Here is a 23,223-nt window from a genome sequence, read left to right as displayed (position 1 = left end):
AATAAATTTTGGGAAGATAGATTGTCTTTCTGTGCATCCTAGCTACCACGGGACGGGAAGAAGGTGGCCTTCTCGTCCGAGTGGCGCCGGCATTTGAGTCAGGCTCACGAAGGGGCAGCCGCAGTTTGGGGCAGGAGGGGGCGGATCGCCGAGTCACTGTCGGCTAAGATGGCGGTCGCGGTGGCTGCGGCCAGGGTCTGGGGGCCAGGCCGAGGGCTGGGCCAGGCTGCCCTCCTGGCGCTGCGGCGGCCTGGGGCTCGGGGGCTGGCTAGATCTGTGAGTACGTGGGGCCCCAGCGGATTCTCCTCAAGGGGGAATAGGAATGCGAAGGCTGTCTTCACAGCGTGGAGCCCCTACATGGTGCGAAGGAAGGGCTGTCATAGAAGGAAAAAGGACTGGGAGAGACAATTTGGAGAGGACACTCAAGGGAAGAATTTCCACTTCTTTGGGAGAGGAACAGCGAGGCAGCTGCTGTGTGTGTTCTGAGGGAAGGAGACCTGGAGAAGAGGGGTGGGGCTTCCTCATTTGTTTTTCATCGATCTCCAGGGGAGGTCCCTTGGAGAGACGGGGGAGGATGGCGAGACTTTGTCCCTCAGGAGTTGGAGAATGAAAACGACTTTGCAAAGGGGAGGCATTCTTCTGGGTAGAGAATCCTCTTCAAAGAGGAGAAAGGAGAGGTCAGATTCTTGTCACGGGCTTTGATAGGACCCTGCATTTCTTTGCTTCTTTGCCACAATTCTAATTTTAAAATGGATTGCGTAAAAAACTTGTTTAATTCTTGTGTCTCCTGACCGAATGTCAAGACAGGAACTTCATGTAATCTGGACACTATGCAGAGGACATGATTAGTAAGTGTTTGCTGAATTAATGAGGGGAGAAGAGGGGATGAGGAGAGAATGCCAGACATGACACTTTGTACACATTTCTTAGAAACACTTGAGAAAGCTTTGTTTCTTGTCAAAAGGCTCAGAATCCCTTTGAGGTGATGGTGCTGAGGGCAAGATCACGCTGCAAAAAATCTAGGTGGAAGCCCCTGCTTTTAGGGGGAGAGGCAGTGGGCTGCAGGAGAGCCTTGAACTAAACTTCACAGATAAGAGAGTAGTAGGCTGGGTGCTCATGCCTGTAATCCTAGCACTCTGGGAGGCGGAGGAGGGAGGATTGATTGAGGTCTGGGGTTCAAGACCAGCCCGAGCAAGAGCAAGACCCCATCTCTACAAAAAATAAAAAAATTAGCTGGACATAGTCGCCAACACCTGTCCCAGCTACTTGGGAGGTTGAGGCAGGAGGATTGCTTGAGCCCAGGAGTTGGAGGTTGCAGTGAGCTATGATGACACCACTGCACTCCACCTGGGGTGACAGAGGGAGACTCTAGTCCCAAAACAACAACAACAACAACAAAAAAAACGGAGTAGTAAAGTGGGTGGGTTCTGGAGCTAGACCACATGGATTCATATCTCTGTTCTGCCACTGTCCATTTGTGTAGCTTTGGGCAAAGGCCTGCACCTTTTGGATGTAATTTCCCTCTCTGTAAAATGCTAACAGTGGCCAGCTCATAGAGTTATTGTGAAAATTTAATATGTAAAGTGCTAAGAACTGGACCTGGCACATCGTAAGAGCAAGAAGAGTGTTGGTCACTGTTGATAGTGAGCGTGGAGGGAAGGGACAAAAACTGACCTTGGAGATGGGGAGAAGAAAGGAGGTGACCTTGGGAGGGAGGCCTTGGATTGATAAGGCTGTGGGGAAAAATATATCAAATTCTTGTGAGCTTGGTTCTGATCCTCTAAACCCTAATGTCAAGGAAGGGAAGATGGAATCTGTAGGAAGAAGCTCTGGGTAGGGGAAGAAACAGGGGAGGAAGATGAAGAGGATGGGCCAGGAGTGGAGCGTAAGTACCTAGGAAGGGAGTGACTTGAGGCAGGTGAGTACAGGGGGATTGCAGGAGCAGGGCAGGAAGTGGGTAGGGCAGTCTCTTGCCTTTGGGCTGTTCCGTTTTGCCTTTTTTTCTTTTTGAGGAATCATATGCTCCACAGCTGATCTCAGTCCCAGGAGCCCATTGGCTGGGCAAGTGGGGTGGGAGCTGGGCAGGACTGGGGCTGGCTAGGGAAAGGTCATGGTTGCTGATTAAATCTGTTTCCCTCCGGGCTCAGTCTCCCTGTTGCCTTCCTTTTTCTTAGGGTGGTGGTGGTGGTGGAGGAAGAGAAGTCCCTACGTTTTATTTATATATTTAAAATTTTGTATTTTCTTAGAGTCACTGTCTTTTTCCCTCCTCGCACTTGTGTTTCTAAGATTAAAAAAGAGACTGCTTTTTTGAGTGGGGGGAAGAGGTAGTAGCATTTAGTCAAAGAAGACATTAAACCAGGGCTGTCCAAAAGAACTTTTTGCAGTAATGGAAATGTTTTATATTTGTCCTGTCCAGGTCGGTAACCGCTAGCAACACGTGGCTACCGAACACTTTAAATGTGGCTAGTGGGACTGAGGAACCAACGTTTTAATGTTAGTCAGTTCCGCCCACCGTGTTAGTCAATTTTTTTTATTTTTTTTGAGACAGAGTCTCACTCTGTTGCCCGGGCTAGAGTGAGTGCCGTGGCGTCAGCCTAGCTCACAGCAGCCTCCAACTCCTGGGCTCAAGCGATCCTCCTGCCTCAGCCTCCCGAGTAGCTGGGACTACAGGCATGTGCCACCATGCCCGGCTAATTTTTTCTATATATATTTTTAGTTGGCCAGATAATTTCTTTCTATTTTTAGTAGAGACGGGGTCTCGCTCTTGCTCAGGCTGGTCTCGAACTCCTGACCTCGAGTGATCCACCCGCCTCGGCCTCCCAGAGTGCTAGGATTACAGGCGTGAGCCACCGCGCGTCCGGCCCATATTAGTCAATTTTAATGAGTTTAAGTTTAAATAGCCACGAGAGGCCGTTTGCTGCCATGGTAGATGGTGCAGTTTTATGAAAGTGGAGATGAAGAGATAGTGCCTGGGGGAAAGAAAGGTTGGGAGGTTGTATAGTCACAGACAGATTGGATTGAATTACCAGGGTTACCAGGGCAAGTGGCATTAGGAGGAGGGATGGGGCGGCTTTACTTTGTCCCTGCCTTCTTGTGTCTCCTGTCACCACCCACTTTATTGGAGGCATTTGCCCAATTTCTACCTCCCTTCCTTCCCTTGCTGTCATAGCAGATGTTTTAGTGCTCCGGGAGAAGAGGAAGAAGGAAACTCAGCTTGTCTGGGAAACGTGAGTCAGTTTCTCAGCCAGCACCCCAGGCCTGGGCGTTTGCCAAGTCATTTCACTTCTCTGACCCCAGCAAGTGGGGTGAGTAAAGTCCCTACCCCGCTGGGAGTCAGAGAGCACCTAGAGCTCAGTCTGTGCTAATGATCAGTCACTTTATTTCTCCGACCCAGCTGCTCAGGGGCAGCTGTCTGGGGGCTCCGGTGCCCTGTGCATTATCTCTAAGTGGTAGGTGTGTCTTGCGGGATGGATGGAGACGGTCATTACTGATCTCCTAATCATATAGGTGCATCTCCTTGGCTAACGTTTTAAGAAACCCAGCCTCATTTTTCACATCATGAAGCACTTTATGATTTACAATGCCAACTCACATCCATTATTATATTTAATACAGCCACATTGTAAGGTCTGTACCGGTAGTACTCTCCTATGACAGATAGGGAAACTGAGGCTTAGAGAGGCGAGGTCTGAACTTAGAGCTGTAGGTTCCAAAGCCCACTTTCTTTTCATGGTACCAGGCTTCCAGGAGGAAAAGGGTTGGGGCTTAGATTTAAGTCTTAGGCAACATCCTTCTTAGCTCAGTACAGGCGTGTGTCACCAGGCTGTGCCCGGGCTGTTGGGGCTGGTTGGAACTTAAGTTGGGAAGAGCCCCTCAGCCCCAGTGTCCCCTTTCCTCTCTGTACTTCAGCCTCAGTCACCATCTTTTCCTTTCTTAAATGTGCCTGCTGTCACCTGGAGGCGTTTGTAGGCATGAAGTCTTTCAGATGAAGACTGATATGCCACTTCCACAGAGAATTTTCTGGACTGCAAACTCCAGGTCTTGATCTTCAAAACAGGGACAGTAGTAGTACCTCTTTTAGAAAGCTGTGGTGAGGATTAAAGAAAGTTGTTCCTTCCCCCGCCCCCCTCCCCCAGGCTGGGGTGGTAGGATCATAGCTCACTGCAGCCTCAAACTCCTCCACCCTCTCGCCTTAGCCTCCCAAGTAGGTAGGGCTACAGGCATGCACCACCACACTCAGCTATTTTTTTTATAGAGATGAGAGTCTCACCATGTTGCAAAGGCTGGTATTGAACTCCTGGCCCCTCGCAATCCTTCTGCCTCCCAAAGTACTGGGATTACAGGCATGAGCCACCGTACCTGTCCAAGAAAGTGGTTCTTATGAAGCACTTACTACATATACTGAGCACTCAGTAAGGGCTCAAGAAATGGGAGTTTCTGTAAACTAGGGACAGTAAATCTGGTGAGGGAAATGCCCTCCCTTGGGGCTTTACACCTTAAGTGCCTAGTGCTGCCAAAGCCCCTGGGTCCCTGAGCCTGACTAACCTTCATATCGCCCCGTCCTAGCCAGATATCCGGGGAAGAGGAGGCTCAGGTCTCTGCTTTGTTTGAGGGCAGAGTGCCTCAGAGGTTAGGAGAGAGCACGATTGGGTGGCTTTCGCTGTCCTAGACACTGAAGACTCGGAGTTAACTGGCACCATCCACAAAGCCTGCCATTCTCTGGACCTGACCTTTCTTCCTGCCTCTCCCGGCAGTAGCGGTCAGGCCGCCTGGCTGTACATGCTGGCGTGGCCACTCAGGATCTCTGTGGCTTTGACAAGTCATTTAACCCGTCTGAGCCTCACTTTCTTCTCTTCGTTGGAGGTGTGGTAATAACGCCTGCCTCGCCTGGATGCCGCGTAGGTGAAGTGAGCACATGGGCATGTGGTTACTCTTGCTAACCTGCTCAGCTCTGTTGGTCTTCAGTGTCCCTCCTCTCCTGCCTCGGAGCCTTTGTTGTTCCCTGGGCCTGATGTGTTCTAACCCCTGGCCTTTTCCCGGCTCGCCCCTGCCTGTCCGGCAGGCCTTGGCCCAACTCCTCCTCCTCCACGACCCTTTTCCTGGTGCTCCATCTGATACTAGCTTGGGGATGTTCCTCCCAGGGCTGCTTTACCCACCTCTCCACAAGCCTGTGAGGTAGACATTGCCCCCACGAGGGAATGCAGTTCAGGGAGATGGCTCCTGTCCAACCCTGCATGTCTGGAGACGAACAGAACCAGGACTGGAACACCAGCAGTTTAGCTCTAGAGCCCATCATCCCACCCGCCCTGTGGTCAGCCACTGTGCCAGCTGGCCTGCACTGAGCTCACCCCTCTTGGTTATAACATGTGTGTTCAGTGTTTGTCATCTGTCCCTCCCTGTCTCCAGCCCTCTCAGGTCAGGCCTGACTCGGAGCAAATTTGTCAAGAGAAGTTGTCAAATATACTTACTAGCTACTCGTATTTATGAAGCATTTATTATGTGCCAGGCACTGGGCTAAGCAGCCTACACACAGGTGACAACCCGTGAGGTAGGTCCTCATTCCACCCTCAGTGTGCACAGCAGGAAGCTGGAGCTCAGGCAGTTTGAGTGACACAACCACGAGGTGGTGTCTGCTTGCAGTCCTTGCCCTTAACCACGGTGCCTTAGGGATTGACCCCCCAGGCCCACCCCAGTACTGCTGGGCAGGCCAGGCCGACCAGAACAGGCAGGTGGTGCTTCCTGTGTGGTGGGAGAGGATGTGGCTTGACTGCTTTGTGTGGATCTGTGCAGCCTCTGCCATTGTAACACTGGCCACCGGGACAACCCCGCTCCCAAAACAGAAGAAAAAATGGATGGAGTCACATCCTTCCTCTGCAGGCATTGACCACCCAGTCCCATTACTGGGGCATTTCCTCAGGACCACGCTGAGCCCTTTGCTTATTCAGTCAGTGCGGTGACCCTGGGGGTGGGGGCTCCCGTCATCTCCACAGACCCAGGAAGCAGGGGGAGCAAGGCCCGGCTCAGGCCCAGCTCCAGTATATGGAGCACACCGGGGGTCCTGGTGGGACCCTCCAGTCTTCAGAGGCAGACAGCCCTCTCCTGAGCCCTGCTGGCCCCCTCTTAGTGCCACTCCACCAACTTAAGCCTTCAGTCCTGTTGGCATATTGGCACGTTGTCTCCCCGTGCCTCAGTTTCCCTCTCTGGAGTGCCTGCTGGGGCCAAGGTTTAGTTTTAGAATCCAGTTTAAGGTGCAGTCAGTTTTTCTCCGACTCTTTACACTGCCTTCTTCCTAAGGGACCAATCATATTCCTTTTTCCTACTTCCTAACCTTCCTTGATTTTTTTTTCTCCCTTCTACCAATTTTTTTTTCTTTTTTTTTGAGACAGGGTCTTACTCTGTTGCCTGGGCTAGAGTGCAGTGGCATCATCATAGCTCACTGCAGCCTCAAACTCCTGGGGTCAATCGATCCTTCTGCCTCAGCCTCCTGAGTAGCTGGGACTATAGGCATGTGCCACCACGCCCGGCTAATTTTTCTATTTTTTGTAGAGATGGGGGTCTTGCTGTATTGCTTAGGCTGGTCTTGAACTCCTGGCCTCAAGCTGTCCTCCTCCCTTGGCTCCCAAAGTGCTAGGATCACAGCCATGAGCCACCCGGCCCCTTCTACCAATTTTTGAGCACATAATATGTCCCAGGCCTGTGTGCATTATCTTAGGAACTTTTCATACAGCTCTCTGCAGCTTTTCACAGATGCGGAAATTCAGGGAGATGAATGTGTTTTGCGGAGAACCACACAGGGAGCTAAGGAATTGGAACCCAGGTCAGTTTGACTCCAGAGCCAGTGAACTGAACCGCTCATTTATGTGTTTGTTCAGTCATTACCTACTGAATGCCTCCTGTGTAAGCCAACCTGGCCACTGTCCCTCCACTCCTAGAACTTGTGGTGCGTGTGGGAGACAGACACAAGACAAAGGAATCTTCTAGACAGAGGTGAAGGTCCAACTGTGCCAAGTGCTCAGAGGGGAAGCACAGTGTGCAAGGGGCCAGCGGCTTCCTCCTCGCAGGGGAGGGGAGGCCTGCTCTGATGTCATCAGGCCTGAGCCTGCCCTGCCCTTGGGAGTGTGATTTCCTCACAGCCACAGCACAGATAAATGCACACACGTAACACGCTACCCTGCTGGAACCCTGGACAGCTTGTTCCCTGCAATTAAAGGGGGGAGCGGGGGAGGATGCACTTGAGCACCCACACACGAGATCCAGCTGGTAGCACACCTTGCCCTTCTTGAACTCCTGTTGAAAGTGAAACCACAATTACTGACCTACGAAGAATCCGGGGCATGTTGGGAAGAAAAGATGCAGATGTGTGGAAACGGGGCCAGCAGTGGCAGTTGGGGTTAAGAGCATGGGATTTGGGGTCTGAATCTCAGCTCTGCCCACGTCTGAAGCCCAGTCCTGACGTAATGTGTGTGTGTGGGTGTGTGCTGGCCTGGTGCAGGTTATTTTACCACCTCCCCAAGCCTTGGCTTCCTTGTCTACTCAGGTGCAATAGCAAATAATCCCACCTCGTAGGTCCTCTGAGGACTCAGTGAGGTTGTGTATGCAAAACTCAGCCTGGCGCGCAGGTGCTTCGTAAAGGGAAGCTGTTACAATACTTAGGCTGGTTCAAGACTGCCTTGCTCAAGAGCTAAGAGTTCTAAATGCCCCACATCCTGTTGAGCATTTAGGACTTCGCTTCTATTAGGTCTCCTGGGCTTTCCCAGCCCTTGAGGTGGTGCGACGACCTCAGCAACTCTGGGCTCCTCCCACCATTCCTTACTCTTGTCTTTTGCATGTTCTGTTCCCCTTGCGTCGAATGCTGTTCCCCTAACTTCTCTGTCCTTTAGGTCTCAGCTCTAACATCACTTTACAAGGGAATCCTTACCCCCTTTCCCCTCTGCCACAGGATGATGTGAATCACCCTCATCATTACTTGGTCAGCATCTGTCGTCCCTGCTAGGCAGCAGGGACAGATGTCTTGCCTGTCTGAGGTCCCCAGAACCCAGCAGAGGGCTTGGAACAAGGCAGGTGCTCAAATATTTGTTTAATGAGTCAGTCTAGGCTTGCAGGGGGAGCTGGGCCAGGGGTGGAAGGCATTGGAGTGTGTGCAGCAGTTTGCCAGGTGGTGGGGGAAGAGGCCTTCTACTTGGGCGGCAGCGAATAATCCTGCTGCACAGATTCCCTGGGGACTCGGTGAGATTGTGCCTGGCACACAGTCATGATACTTAGGTCAGTTCAAGGCTACCTGGCCTCACAGGGTGAGGGCAGGGACGGGTGGTAGAAATAATGGCCAAAATTTTTTTGAGTATTTGCTATGTGGCTTACAGATCCTCTGCTGAACATGTTATACGCATGATCTATGTAACTTAAGCCTCACAATATTTCCACAGGGTGGAAATATTCCTCCATTTTACAGATGAGGAAGGACACATATGAAGAGGGGAAGTCACTTTGCCATGTCACCCAATAAGGGATTTGAACCCAGGCAGTCTGACTCTTGAGAGCTCTAAGCAGCTCTATTCTGGGTGGCCTCCGTGGTGTGCAAGGGCCCTGCTGGCTGCCTCGAGGACACTGTGCAGGGTGTGTGTGCCTAGGGTGGCAATGGGACAGAGAGAGGAGGGGGCATCTGTGGCCAGATGGCGGAGGCCTTGAAGCCAGGGTGGAGTTTGGGCCTGTGTAATGAGAGTGACAATATCGACCACTTCTTGAGCTACCTGCCACTTTATTGAGTCATTTAATCTTACAACAGCCCTGTGGGATAGATGTTACTGTTATCATCCCAGTTTCTCAGGTGAGGAAACTGAGACACAGAAATTTAATAACTAGCCCAAGGTGTCACAGTGTGAGTCAGACGCCAGAGCCTTACCCACCCGTCCCTCCTGCTGCCAGGATCGAGCCGGCAGGAACCTCAGCGCTGCTCCTGACATGGGTATCTCGTCTACCCCCTCTCCCCAGCACCCCCACAGGCAGCAGCAGTTCTCGTCTCTGGAGGACAAGCCTCAGTTCCCAGGGGCCTCGGCAGAGTTTGTAGACAAACTTGAATTCATCCAGCCCAATGTCATCTCTGGAATCCCCATCTACCGCGTCATGGACCGGCAGGGCCAGATCATCAACCCCAGCGAGGATCCCCATGTGAGAGGCTGCCTCCCCCCTTCCCGTGCCCCTCGTGCCCAGGCCTCTTGCCCGTCTCCTCTCTCGTCCCAACTGTCCCACGTCTGTCTGTGCCTCCATCTGTAGCTGCCCCAGGAGAAAGTCCTGAAGTTCTACAAGAGCATGACGCTGCTCAACACCATGGACCGCATCCTCTATGAGTCTCAGCGGCAGGTGCGTGGGGACGGGCCGGGGGCCCAGGGGGGCGTTTGGGATTACCTGAGGTCCCTCTACCTGTGTTTGGGCCAACGGACAGCTCCCAAGGAGGAGAAATCCTTCTTTGGGGATCCTTAGAGTTCTCGGGGCTGTGGAGGAAGAGCGTGGGAGGGGTCCTGCCCAAGGGCAGAAGGATTGACTTGATCACTAAAGACACCTGCCGTGTGCCCGACGGGGACTATGTGTGCTGGGAGAAGGTAGGGAGGACAAGGCCGATGGCCCTTGCTCCCGGGAGCTCACAGTCCTGAGAAACAGGGTGGGCCCGCAGTGCTTCGTGGAGTGCCCGAGGGACCACCCCCGGCCCATGTCAAATGTGTTGTGCTCCTCAGAAGTCTTAGTATCAGGGACAAAGATCCAGTCAAACCAGTGTCCACAAATAAGGAAATATATTGACTCAATTGCAGTCTGGGGGCCTGTTTTCAGGCACAGCTGGATCCAGGGGGCTGTGGTTATCAGATGTTACCAGATCTTCTTGTTTTCCTTGTGTCTTTGCTGTTCTCCTTTGCTGTGGCTTCCTTCATCGTCAAGCGGCAGTGGTCTCTCGCAGCTCCTGGCTCATGGGGGGGTGGCGGAGAGAAAGGGTTCAGGGTGTAGGCGCTGAAGCAAGTCTGGAAGATCAGAGTCCTAACTGCCGTTTCTAGCTCTGGGCCCTGGGAAAGTCGCTTAAGTTCTCAGTGCTTCAGTTTTCTTATCTGCACTTACCTCTTGAGGTTGTCATGAGGCTTGATAGTGGCATATGTGATGACCTTAGGAGCAGCGAACTGGCATTTAGCCAGCACTCAATAAATATTAGCTATTATTATTTGTGATGACCCTATTAACCTTGTGGTTATTATCTTTCCCACTTAGCATTGGAAAGAGAATGGTCCCTAATGTTCCAGCAGAAGGCCCAGGGCTGGTGCTCACTGGCCAAGCTTTGGTCATAGATTGGTGACGGATTGTCCAGGCCCGGGGCCATGTGCCCACCCCCAGGAACCGAGAGAGTAGAGGAGTAGACCCCATCCCTCCCAGGCCGCAGAAGAGAGTAGGAGCAGGAGCTCCTATCAGACAAGGGGGAAGCATGTTGGCAGGAAGCCTCAGATGTCTGCCACGCCTGCTGGGTCAGAAGAGGGCTGGCCGTGGGAGTCCGCATTTGTGTCAAGCCCCCGGGTGATGCCGCTGTGGACACTTAGCGGATTTGGGTGGGCAGCTCCCCAAGTTAGGGTGGCATCTCCCCCCAGCCCACAAACGTCCCTGGGTCCCCACTCTACATAGAGTCAAGTCTTGCCCCTCCCGACCACCCTGCTCCCTGTTCCTCTGTGGCTTGGTGCTCTCTGCTCCCTTCTCCGCAGCCCCAGTGCCAGGCCACCCACTCCTGTGTGCACAGCCTCCTTCCTGCACCTGCATGGGCTGCACAAACGGGGCTTTGGAACCCGATGGAATTCGGTCCAACTGCAGCTGTGACTTTGGGCGGGCGGTTTGTCTTGTCTTTGCCTCAGTTTCCTGACTGCATTAAAAAATGGGGCCAATGATGGAACCCACCCTGTAGGATAAGGGTAGGGCTTCTGTGAGTCCCAGCATGTACAGTCACTTGCCTGTTGGGTGACATCAGGAAGCTCTCACTCAGTAAGATCACCTCATCCATCATGGTTCAATCTGTTGGGATTATGTCTAGCTATAAGTCATAGATCTCCTTCCCACTCAAAAAATAAAAACCCTTATAAATAAAAACTTTTGCAGTAGCTTAAGCAGATGAGTAGTTTCTTCTCTAAGATAAAATAAATCTGGAAACAAGTGGTCTGGGGCTGGTCTGGGGGCACCCTGATGTCATTGGACACCAGTCTCCTTTCATTGTTTAGATCTGCTGTTCAAAGCATTGGCTTCTGTCTTCTCCAGGTCCCCTCATGGACCAAATGGCTGCTAGGCCTCCCTCTATCACGTCTCATTCCAGGCAGGAAGTAGAAGGAAAGTGGAAGGTCAGACGTGGTACATCCCAGCTATCTCCCCATCCCCACTTGTATAGAACTTTCCAGGTAGTCCCACCCAATATCTGCTTACATGTCACGGGTCACTCCTAGCTGCAAGGGAGACTGAGAAATGGAGTCTTTTAGTCCAGGCAGGTGCTGCCTGTGGAGGAGGAGATCTCTATTAACTGAGAGGCAGGGGGAGAGCCTGTGCCGCCAGCCCAAGCCCTGTGTCCTCTGGGGCCGGTCTCAGGCTCCTCCTCACGCTAACCTCGACAGCCCTGCCAGGTCCTCTCACCCAGCAGCCACCCACGCACTTGGCACTGGAAGGCCAATTAGCTTTTAATTGGCTCCCCACTTGGAAGAAAGCACGTATTCGTTGGGTTCCCCACAGTAGCTGCAAAGCCAGGCCTGTGGAACTCGTGGAGGAGGGCACTGCTGAGCCCCGAGGAGGACTGGCCATGGGTGTCCCTTAGAGCGCTGTCCAGGCTTGCTTTGTGTCCCTTTGCATATGGCTCCGGGTGACCTCACTGCTGTCTGTGTCCTAGGGCTTCCCCAGCTCTCCCGCCAGACAGCTTGTCAGAGTCCTAGATCCATCTGGCTCCTCGCCCTGGATGTTCCTAGCAAACAGCCTGTCCGAACTTGACCTTGGCACCTTCCTCCCCAGTCCCTTTCTCAGTGAAGGGCACCACCATCCCCCCATCCACCCACGCTGGAATCCTGCACCTCATCCTTTTCTCCTCCCTGCCCACCCCACCATCACTCCATTGCTCTCTCCCCTGGTTCCTTCTGTCCCGAGGTATTTGTGTAGAGACCTTCAGCTGCTCAGCGGCACCATCCAGGGCCCGGACTCCTCCTCTCTTTTCTGCTTCTCTGTTGGCGAGTTGGCTTCCATCCTGTGCTTGTTGCCTCGTGTTCACAAGAGGGCTGCTGCAGGGCCAGGCTTTATGGCTTCGTGCAAGGCAGGAAGAAGGGGCTGGGGGCAGGGCTGGTACCAGCCGCAGTGCTCCCTTTTATCCAGAAGGCAAAAGTGGACTTCCACTGGAGTCTCTAGCTGAAACTATGTCCCATAGCCACCTCTGGCTGCAAGAGAGGCGGGAACCTGAGTGTATGTCTTTTCCAGGCTTGCGTTGGGGATTTGGGTGAAGGAAGCTGGCCTGGGCCCGGTGTGGCCAGCTGGCAGGGTCTGCTCCCCTCGCACCACTGACTCAGCTGCTTAAGCTCGTCCATCTGCTGCTCTCTGGCCTCCCGCTGCTGCCACGCCCGGCCACCGCCCCTGCTCTCCTGGTTTGCTGCAATTAGCCCTGTCTCCTCCATCCATTTCCCGCACGGCAGCCTCAGAGAGGTTTCTAAAAGGCGCGTCTGACCACATTGCTCCCTTGAGGAGGCCGGTCAGTGGATTTCCGCTGTTCTCAGCATGAAGTTGATGTATTGTTCTGCATTTTCTGGGTGCTGCCTCCCTCTCCCGCCTCATCTTCCCCACCCCTCCCACTTTGTGTCTCAGCCCTTCTGGCTTCGTGGTATTTATCATTCCCTCCGTCTGGAGTCCTCCACCCGGCCCTCCTTTGCTGAGCCCAGGTAGTTTTCCCTGACGTTTTCCCATGGTGGGATGGGCATCTCCTCTGGGCTAACGTCACAGAGACCCGATCACTCTGGCTGTAACCAGCCTGACAGTTCTTCCATGAAGGCAGGAACCCTAGTGCGGCCTGGCCCAGGGCTGGCCTTCAGGAAGACTCTGTTGATGAATGGAGTCATCAGGAGTTGGGCAGGATTTGGATGGTTCTCTGTCGTTGCCCAGCATAACCGGGCTTGGGCCTCTGGGTCCCCTTCCACCCCCAGGGCCGGATCTCCTTCTACATGACCAACTATGGCGAGGAGGGGACGCACGTGGGGAGTGCAGCGGCCCTGGACACCACCGACCTGGTTTTTGGCCAATACCGGGAGGCAGGTGCGTCTGTCCGTGGATTGGCCCTGTGTTCCCTGTTGAGGTGCACATTTTCGTTACCCCGAATGGTCTTCCAGGAGCAGCACAGTGCCAGAAAGGTCTAAGGAGCTGGAAGAACTTTCTGAGCAAGGAAGAGGCAAGCCAGGGACAGGACTTTGGAGGGGTCAGATTTGTCTCTGAAGGCCAGGAAGTGTAGGGTTAAGAGCCTGTGATGTGCTCCTTGTTCTCACTCACGTGGGAACTAAATATTAAAAACAATCGATCTCACGGCGACAGAGGGTAGAATGACAGTTACCAGAGGTGGGGAGGGGAGCAGGGAGAGGGGATATAGTGGGGATGCTTAAAGGGTGCAAAATGCAGATAAATAGATAGTTAGATAGAATGAACAGTATTTGATAGCACAACAAAGTGACTATGATCAACATAAGTTAGGGTGTACTTTAAAATAACTAAAAGAGTGGGATTGGAACGTTCCTAACACAAAGAAATGATAAAGCCCTGCGGTGATGGACACCCCAGTTACCCCAATTTGATTAATTCACATTGCATGCCTGCATCAAAACATCACATGGACCCTGTAAAGATCTACAACTATTATGTACCCATAATAATTAAAAAAAAAAAAACAAAAGAGCCTGTGCCCTTAACCACTCACTAGCAGTTGTCAGGTTTTGGGCAGACCAGTCTTCTGAGCCCCAGTTTCTCATCTCCAGAAGTGGGATCACGATGGCACCTGCACTGAGGGGTTTCTGGGAGGACGCAGCGAGGCCAGGCCCAGCTGAGGTGCACGTGTGCCATGGACCCCATCCACGCGGTGCGGGCTTCTGCTGGCTTCAGTTGCTGTCCTTTAGGGAGCAGGAGCAGGTAGGAGGGCCTCTGTAGACCTGAGCACGGTGTGAGATCAGAGAGCCTGGCAGGCCCTGGCTGGGGAGCGGATTGAATGAATGAAAGGAGAGAAGGATCAAGGAATAGGAATGAAGGAAACTGAGGAACACTAACGCGTGCCTGGGAGCGAGGGAGTTACCCAGGGAGCAGTGAGTCGGGTGTTTCAGGGATGGTTATTGGTGCCGGACCTGTAGTTTCCTGGTGCAAGTCAGGGCCCCCTGGGCATAGGGACTGTGAGTCTGAACTTTTAATGCTTCCCCTGCCCCTGTCCGGTACCCAGGGCCACGTTCTGAGAAAGCCTAATTCCAAGATGTCATGTCAGTATCTTGGACCTTCTCTGACCGTCCACACGGCCCCCTTTCTCTCTCCATCCAGAGCGTCGCCTCTACTCTCTGTCGTATATACGGTGTGACCACGTTTTATGTGAATTTATATTATGTCAATTCAAAAGCATGTGACAAAAATACTAATAAACCTACGTTAAAGGTGAATGTTCAAGTAACACTAAACACCCTCAACCCTAACTAAGACTGCAGGGGGTGTATCATTCCAAAGCCGACTGTCCACGCAGTACTGAGGTGTGTTTATTTTGATGTCTCACGTGGCGCCCCTTCAGCTGAGAAACACTCCCTGCTTCCCTTTCTCAGGGAGTTGTGTGCATCAGGAGTGTGTGTTTCATCAGGAGTTGTGTGCATTTTGCCTTAGGCCAGCTCCCGCCTCTGCCACTTCGTAGCTGTGTGATGTGGAGCCCCATATGGGAGCCCAAGCAGGGACGATAATCCTAGCTGCTCCATAGGGTGGTTGTGAGGATTAATTGGGTTACTCTACGAAAAGTGCTCAGAATGGTCCTTGGCACATAGTGTTATCTTCATATTTGTGATTGTTGTTCAGGGAAGATGTACGGCCCCTGCATAAAATCTGACCGCTGTACAATGTGATCCGTCTTAAATTTGATTCCGAAGAAAGGGTTCTGCAGTAAAGCAAGGGTTTGGAAACCACTGGAAGCCACAGACAACTGCTTCTATGTCTTGCTTCTGTTCCCAGAGTGCTTGCAGGGGATGTCACTGATCCACGGCACTGCCCCTAAGGCTTCGGTCCAAGGATTGCCCTCCTTTTCCTGTGGGGCAAAGGGTTTGACTGCTGTGACAAATCAGAATATTTCCTCTCTAGTCCAGCAGCTGTGGATGAATTAGTGGCCTATACTTTTATTTGGTTTATGGTGATGATTTTTAAAAAGTAATTGAATTAGTTGAAAACACTTGAATACCAGGCAGTTGCTCATTAAAAGAAAGAAAGAAAAAGGCCATTTTTGCTTTCTTTTGAAAAACCGGATTATCTGGCCTCCCCGAGCAGCGGTCAGTGGTCTGAACATCAGCCTTGCTCCTCAGCCCGGCCGGTGCGTTCCAGTCTGCCCGCCAGGTCCTGAGTCTCTGGCGCCTGCCCGGTCTCCGTGAACAGCATCCACGTTTGCCTTCTCTGCTCTAGTCCAGCTCCCTTGTACAGACAGGGAACTGGAAGCCCTGGTGGCAGGGGGCTTACCCTGGGTCACCCACGGGCTTGGTCTGACCCCTGCACTGCCCAGCCGGCTCACCACTCCCTCCTCCCCTCCTAGGTGTGCTGATGTACCGGGACTACCCCCTGGAACTGTTCATGGCCCAGTGCTACAGCAACGTGAGTGACCTGGGCAAGGGGCGCCAGATGCCCGTCCACTACGGTTGCAAGGAACGCCACTTTGTCACCATCTCCTCTCCACTGGCCACGCAGATCCCTCAGGGTGAGGACGCGTGCCCTGGGCCTCGTACGTGCAGGCCAGTGTCACACCCTGTCCTGGCCTCAGTGTCTTTCCCTCCCTTCTGAGGGGTTGCTGGGCCGGAGCCAATCAGAGGCCTGTTCTTTGCTCCAGACTCTGAATATACCTCTTGTCTGGGACCCTTCAAAGGGAGACTCTGCTCGTATCCCCAGCCCGTTCCGCAGCTTTGAACCTGCATGGCCACACTCTGCGTTTCCCAGCTGTGCCCGGCCCGTTTCTCTGCTCACGAACACATCCAGCGTGTTCACGGGCATGTACCAGGTCCCAGGCACTGTGCTGCTGCTTCGCAATCATTGTCTCAGGACACTCACCCTGGCCAGTGGGGAAAAGGTTAATATTTATTCTTGTTCCTATTTTAAAGAGCTAGAAATTGAAGTCCAAGATGGAAGGCACTTGGTAAAGGACACGTGGCAGGGAGAGGGGAGCAGAAACTCAAACCATGGACGTGTCAGTGCAGAGCCCGGGCTCTGGGCCCTCACTCTTGTCTTCCTCCATCCTCAGAGTCAAGCAAACTCCTCCGAAGCTTACCCTGGGTGCCCTGAACCAGGTGCCAGGCCTGCGCCCACACAGTGTGAGACCAAGGAATTGCCCTGTCCCCACTCCACACCCTCTGGGGCCTGCAGCCCGGTTGAGGGTCAGCACAGGCTCTTCGCAGGCCTCAGCAGTGTGTGCGGCACAGCGGGAGGCTCCACCTTGGCTTGTTCTGTTTGGGAATGAGGAGCAGTTCAGGTGTCTTAGGTGGGCGGTGGGCAGGGAAGCTTCTCAGAGGAGGGGCGTTTGAGGTAAAGCGTTTCCATAAGGGCTGGGCCTTGCTTCAGCCTTCCATGTGGGTGCCCGCTAAGTCACTCACTGGCAAACATGCAGAGTCCCTGCAGCATGCTGGGCACCACGCTAGGTGCAGTGAACAAAAAAGACACAACCTCCATCCTCCTGGTGCTGCCACTGTGGGGAGACAGACAGTAAGTAAGGTGAAGTGACGCCTGGAGTGTGTCAGGGCTGGCGAGTCCTGTTGGAACAGCCAAGCCAGCGAGGAGGGCGTGGCGTGTGCCGGGCAGGTGGGGGCCATCACTGGAAGGTGACACTGAAGCAGGGACCAGAGGAGGCGAGGGAGGGAGCCACGTGGCTGTCTGGAGGCAGGTGCAAGCTCGATGTGTTTGAGAAGCAGGGAGGCGCCTGCGGGGCAGGTGTGGAGCGAGCAGGTGTGGAGAGTGGCTGGAGGTAAAGTCCAAGGGGTCGGGGGTGGGTGCAGATTGTGCAGGTCGGGTGGGGCAGGGACTTGGACTTCTACGCAGAGTGGAACGGGAGCCGGGGGCGTGGGGAGGGGTCTGCTGTGGAAGAGTTGGCCTGGCCCACATAGCAGCAGAGTCCTCTGGCTGCCCCGTGCAGAGCGGCTGGGGGTGCCGGGGGCCAGTGAGGGGGCTGTTCAGTAACTTAAGTGAGAAGTGATGGTGGCTTGACCAGCGTGGTGTGGAGTAGGCGTGGGGAATGACAGAAAATTTGAAGTTGGAGGGCCGGGTGCAGTGACTCACACCTGTAATCCTAGCACTCTGGGAGGCCGAGGTGGGCGGGTCGCTTGAGGTCAGGAGTTCGAGACCAGCCTGAAAAGAGCAAGACCCCGTCTCTACTAAAAATAGAAAAAATTAGCTGGGCATGATGGCGCATGCCTATAGTCCCAGCTACTGGGGAGGCTGAGGCAGAGGGATCGCTTGTGCCCAGGAGTTTGAGGTTGCTGTGAGCTAGGCTGATGCCATGGCATTCTAGCCCGGGCGACAGAGTGAGACTCTGTCTCAAAAAAAGAGAAAAGAAAATTTGGAGTTGGAGATGCTGCTGAAGTTTTTGGCCTGGGCCGTGGGGAGGATGGAGCTGCAGTCAGCTGACAGGGAGAAGACAGGGTTGGGCAGGTGCTGCGGGAACATCAGGTCCGGGGTTTGAGGTTTCTTTTCCTCCCGGAGCCTGACGACAGCGGCCTGAGCCCCAGAGCCCGGGCTGGGGTGCGTGGACGTGCGTTTCTGCTGCTCACCGCCCTCCTTCCCTGCAGCGGTGGGGGCGGCCTACGCGGCCAAGCGGGCCAATGCCAACAAGGTCGTCATCTGTTACTTCGGCGAGGGAGCAGCTAGCGAGGGGGACGCCCATGCTGGCTTCAACTTTGCCGCCACGCTTGAGTGCCCCATCATCTTCTTCTGCCGGAACAACGGCTACGCCATCTCCACGCCCACCTCTGAGCAGTACCGCGGGGACGGCATTGGTACGGGCCCTGCTGGTCACTCCCCACCCACCCTCATCACCTCCCCAACCCCCCAACCCCCCAGCCCCGTGGGGTCCTGCACCTGTTGGTCACAGGAGCCGAAGCCGGCGGCGCTCTGGTTTGTCATCCTCTCCTGTTCTCACTCCGCCTTCTTACCCTCCCGCTGCCCCTGCTCCTTCCGTCCCAGCCCGGTGCCTTTTCTTCACCTGCACCCTGGCCTGACCACCTCCCCTCTGTCCCCACAGCGGCGCGAGGCCCCGGGTACGGCCTCATTTCCATCCGAGTGGACGGCAACGATGTGTTCGCCGTGTACAACGCCACAAAGGAGGCTCGGCGGCGGGCTGTTGCGGAGAACCAGCCCTTCCTCATCGAGGCCATGACCTACAGGTGCCTGCCTGTCCCCACAGCTCTGCCAGCACCTCAGCATCTTCCTCACGTGGATCGCTGTCCTTCCACAGAACATGCCTCATCACCCCGTACCATGTCCCTTCCTTACCGTTATTCCACTCCCACTCCTTCCCTGGTCCCTTCCTCCCACTCTGTCCCCCTCTCCAGGGGGCTCCACGCTGACCTTGGGCCCCTCCCCCCGAGCAGGATCGGGCACCACAGCACCAGCGATGACAGCTCTGCCTACCGCTCCGTGGACGAGGTTAATTACTGGGACAAGCAGGACCACCCCATCTCCCGGCTGAGGCGCTACCTGCTGGGCCGAGGCTGGTGGGACGACGAGCAGGAGAAGGCCTGGAGGAAGCAGTCCCGCAAGAGGGTGAGGGCCCGCCCTCCCTGGGGGTGCGCTGGGGGTGCTACTGTAGCCTCGGGAACTCTGGGTCGGGCCACGTGTGGCCCAGCAGGTGTCCTTGGCAACTTGCCTTCAGTTTCCTCGTCTCTGAGGGCGATACTGGTAGTGCCCGTTTCAGAAGGGGGTCTGAGGATTGGGTGGCTTAATCCATGGGCAGCGCACGTGCCCCACCCCGAGTCAGCCTGGCCATTAGGAGCCCAGGGGCAGTGCAGCCCAGCGGGAAGGGCAGATCCTAGCATCAGGCAGCACCGTGTGTCCTGGCTCTGCCCCTAACTACATCATTATGGGCAAGTCCCTTCTCTTCTCTATGCCTCAGTTTCCTCATTTCTCAGCTGCCTACTTCTTGGGGCCACTGAGAGCCTTAAATGAACCCACACACTTAGTTCAGTGCCTGGTCCCTGCCAAGGATGCAGATGCTGGGGTCTGGGTGTGTTCGTTACACCCCCATGATGACGACCGTCTGCCTTGTCCAGATGGGAACACGAAGGCTCAGAGCCCGTTGCCAAGGTCCCACAGGAGGAGGGAGGGCCCTGGGCGGGAGGAGCTGTCCGACCACCGTCCTGTGTCCCCACAGGTGATGGAGGCCTTTGAGCAGGCTGAGCGGAAGCTGAAGCCCAACCCCAACCTGCTCTTCTCAGACGTGTATCAAGAGATGCCCGCCCAGCTCCGCAAGCAGCAGGAGTCCCTGGCCCGTCACCTGCAGACCTATGGGGAGCACTACCCCCTGGACCACTTTGAGAAGTGAGGCCCGGTCACTCTACCCCCACCCACCCACCTTCAGCCACCCAGCGAGGCAGGCCCACTCAGGGGAGCGGGGAGAGCTGGCAGGATGCTGCCCCTTCCCCAGCCAGCTCCGTCTGAATACACAGGGGCCAGGTGGCACCTGAGACTATGACAGGTGGCTCGCACTCCCCAGGTCTGCCCCTCCAGGCTGTTACATTCGGGGGTGGCAGCGTGTGCAGCCGTTGCTGACGCTGTCAGCCCCTGTTCACCTGTTGCTACCGTGCCTCCCAGGCTGGGTGAGGGCGTCTGCAGGCCTAGTGGCCCCCTGGGTTCGGGGTGGGCGTGGCAGGAGGCCTGCGGAAGCTGCTGAGCGTGCGCGGTGGTCAGCAGAGATGGTGAATAAACTGCCTCTGCGTGTGGCTCCGTTCCACCTCTGGCCTCTGTTTCCTGGAGTTTGTGGGTGTGGGGGGAGTTTAGCAAGACGGATTTAGGACCAGCCCCAGCCTTTCCACTTTACATGAATGAGGCCGAGGCGGTTGAGATAGCTGCTTCCCCTGGAAACTTTCGCAAGCTGCAGAGTCAGCTTCAGCAGACAGGGTGGGGGCGGGGGTCCTCCAGAGTTGGTCTCCTGCTGTCCCTCAGAGTGGGGCAAGCCTGGTGTCCACCAAAGGGACCGCGAGGCCCATCAGAGCCAGCCCTGTCCAGCATGGGGGGAGCGTCTAGTGTGCAGGACAGGGCGTGGCTGAGCCCTGGGTTATACCACTTGGGGCCCCACAGACGCGAACACAACTCCAGGCCTCAGAGTGGGGAGTGCATGTTTTTCAGAAAACAAAAAGTAGACAGAAACTGTCTGTGGCCCCATCCTGCTTGGCCAGGAAGGCCCAGGAGTGGCTCAAACAGTCCGGGTTCTAGGCGCCCCTCCCTCACTTCAAGGCCTGGGAGAGGGGCTGAGCAAGAGGCCCAGGCACATCAGAGGCCCAGCCCTCCCCGTCCCTGTGTCTGTCCCCCCGACGGAGGCTCAGCACTGGTGCTGTGGGTCCCGCAGTTGTTTCCAGAGCCGAATGCTGTCCTGGGGGCCAAGGGGCCGCACCAGCAGCAGGTTTCGGACAGTGCAGCGGTTCGTAGTGCGGTCTGTCGGCCAGTCCGTGAGGAAGCCTGGGTGGGCCCGGGGCACCAGCCCCAGGGCACGGAAGCAGAGGCCAGTGTAGACATCGTCGAAGGGGAAGGGTGCCACACGGGCTGCCGCCTGTAGCAGCCAGGGTGCCAGGCGCCCCGCGATGACATAGCCACCTCCACTTGCGTAGGCCGGGTAGCCACCTTCGAAGAAGGACTCAGGCACATAGAAGGGTCTTCCAGCCTTCCGGAGGGGTGTGGCCTGGTTAAAGACCTCGCCCAGGTAGAGGCTCCGGGCCCAGGTGGGTGGCAGGGCCTGCAGATGATCCAGCAGGGCCGGGGTGTGCACGAAAGCGTCGTCTTGAACTTGCAGGACAAAAGTCACATCAGGGCAGTGGTGGCCCAGCCAGGCCAACAGTAGCAGGTCTTTGAGCGTCCGGTTGAAAGGGACGTCAAGGAAGTCCCAGAGCAGCAGGTCACTGTAGCGATGGCTCTCCCAGGCCACCAGTGAGCTTAGGTCAGGCCCAGCCTCGCCCACGGGGGACCCCAGCAGGAAGAGCAGCCGGGTCCCAGGAGCTGGACTGCCCCATGTCTGCCTCACAGCCTGTCGTTCTGCAAAGCGACCTGGTTCTGACTTGACAGCCAACAACAGGTAGGGGACGTCGGTATCCGAGCAGCTGGCCACTTGGCCACCACCAGCTCTGGGCAGCCACCGTGGGAAGCTCCGGCAGGCTGCTGACAGCAAGAAGCGGCGGAGGTCCTCAGGGTAGGTGGCAAAGTCAGGGATCTCAGCAGCGGCAGCAGCCCCCCACGCCTGGCAGCCCCCTGCCTCAGCGCTGTCCCCACTGGGCAGGGTCCCCAGCCGCCACTGCTGCTGGTTCCAGTAAGCCAAGGGCAGTGGGCCAGTCTGGCCTAGGCGGGCCGAGAGGTTGGTGGGCAGGGTGGGCTCAGGGTTGGCCGTCGTGGGGCCTGGCAAGGTGCCCTGGGGTGCAGGGTAGGCCTTGCCGAGCCTGGACTCAGATGTCCACTCGATGTACACCTTGAGGCCCAGCAGCGTGAGCAGTGCTGACAGGCAGAGAAGGCACTTTGGGCAGCGCATGACCCGGCCCGGGGACGGGGCAGCCACGGGAGCTACAAGGGAGCCACAGGGGAGCCACTGAGGCCTTTGGGGTGCGGGGATGGCCTCCAGAGGGCCCCGCCAGGCCCCAGGCAAACAGCCTCACATCTCCCACAGTCCCTGCCAACCCTTCTGACGGCTTCTCTCGGTCTCAGACCCTAAAAAGCTCCTCTGACCCGAGGACTTTCCGTATCCCTAGACCTCAGGATCCCCGATTCCAGGCCCGTTCCAGCGCCCGTTCTTTTGACTCAGTCCAACTCCACCTTCGGAGAAGCCCAGGAGGGCTACCTCTTCCTAGAAGCCCAGGAGGGCTCCACCCCAGGGTCTAGGCGACCAGGACCCCTGCACCTTCCTATTTCCTGCCTCTGTCCCTTCATTCATCCTTCTCACTAGGAAACTAGGATCCCTTGATTCCTGGCTCGCTGGGCTTAGTTCCTTCCACCTTCTTAGAGACCCAGCCTACCTCCCACCAGCATCCCCACTCCAGGGGCCGGGGAGCCCCGGATCTGGCTCCGCTTTACCTTTGGGTCCGACTCCCACCAGCTCCGGCGCCGCCGGGCCTCTGGTCAGGGCCTCCCTCAGCTCCCTCCGTGCTGCCCTGGCCCGTGCGGCGGCGGCGGCGGCGGCGGCGCGATCTACGCGCCCGGCCCGGCCCAGCCCATGCAGAGGGCCGGGGAGGGGAGCGGAGCGGGAGCGGGGAGGGCCCCAGGGGCCGGGAGGGGCCGGGGCGGGGCTGAGGCGGGAGGGAAGCAGGGAGGAGGGCTGGAGGCCGACCTGGGAGACGGGGCTCTGGCGTGTTAGGGCTGGTTTTCTGGTGAGACAGCGGGAAAGGTGCAGAGACGGACGGGAACCCAGCGAGGCCTGGGAGGGGAGAGCCGGGGCCTGGGGAGCGGGTCCAGGGGAGGGCGAGGCCGGGCTGGGCCCGGGCAGGGAGGGTCAGAGTGACCGGGGGAGGCCGAGCCCCACAGAGGCCGAAGGGCTGGCGCCGGGCCCCGCAGGGAGGCGGTGGCGGGGGACGGTGAATGTGCTGAGTGGGGACGGACGGCCGCCTGAGATAGGGATGTCTGCTGTCGCTGCCCAGAGTCCCGGTGCGGGCGGGGAAGGGGGCTGGTGAGGAGGAGAGACTGAGGCATCCTGGAGAGGGAAGACGGCCAGGAGACCTCAGGCTGGCAGCACAGAGAGGAGAGGCAGAGCCGGGGAGACAGGAGATGGAGGGAGCTGGGGCAGAGGGAGAGGAGGAAGAC

At 56.1% G+C, this 23,223-nt stretch overlaps 2 protein-coding genes across 3 annotated transcripts; one reads left to right on the top strand and one right to left on the bottom strand.

Moving 5' to 3' along the window:
- The first annotated feature begins 142 nt into the window (after nt 1-142).
- BCKDHA (branched chain keto acid dehydrogenase E1 subunit alpha) lies at nt 143-20,179 on the top strand. Of its 2 annotated transcripts, none has more exons than XM_045531620.1 (9): nt 143-276; nt 8,989-9,165; nt 9,271-9,357; nt 13,182-13,290; nt 15,785-15,946; nt 18,021-18,227; nt 18,473-18,614; nt 18,822-18,993; nt 19,601-20,179. In XM_045531620.1, the coding sequence occupies exons 1-9, from the start codon at nt 169-171 to the stop codon at nt 19,769-19,771; spliced, it is 1,335 nt and encodes a 444-aa protein (XP_045387576.1). In that variant the 5' UTR covers nt 143-168; the 3' UTR covers nt 19,772-20,179. The 2 variants fall into 2 exon arrangements, with proteins under 2 accessions (XP_045387576.1, XP_045387577.1); XM_045531621.1 differs by lacking the exon at nt 143-276 and adding an exon at nt 7,940-8,057.
- A 368-nt stretch (nt 20,180-20,547) lies between these two features.
- Nucleotides 20,548-22,637, bottom strand: B3GNT8 (UDP-GlcNAc:betaGal beta-1,3-N-acetylglucosaminyltransferase 8). Its single transcript, XM_045531622.1, has 2 exons — nt 22,501-22,637; nt 20,548-21,993 (listed from the first exon to the last, which is right to left on the bottom strand). The coding sequence occupies exon 2, from the start codon at nt 21,959-21,961 to the stop codon at nt 20,768-20,770; it is 1,194 nt and encodes a 397-aa protein (XP_045387578.1). The 5' UTR covers nt 21,962-21,993; nt 22,501-22,637; the 3' UTR covers nt 20,548-20,767.
- Between the last annotated feature and the right edge of the window lie 586 nt (nt 22,638-23,223).

This window comes from Lemur catta, chromosome 19, assembly GCF_020740605.2.
Source record: "Lemur catta isolate mLemCat1 chromosome 19, mLemCat1.pri, whole genome shotgun sequence".
Taxonomy (NCBI): domain Eukaryota; kingdom Metazoa; phylum Chordata; class Mammalia; order Primates; family Lemuridae; genus Lemur; species Lemur catta.
This window is presented reverse-complemented; position numbering and strand designations above follow the sequence as displayed.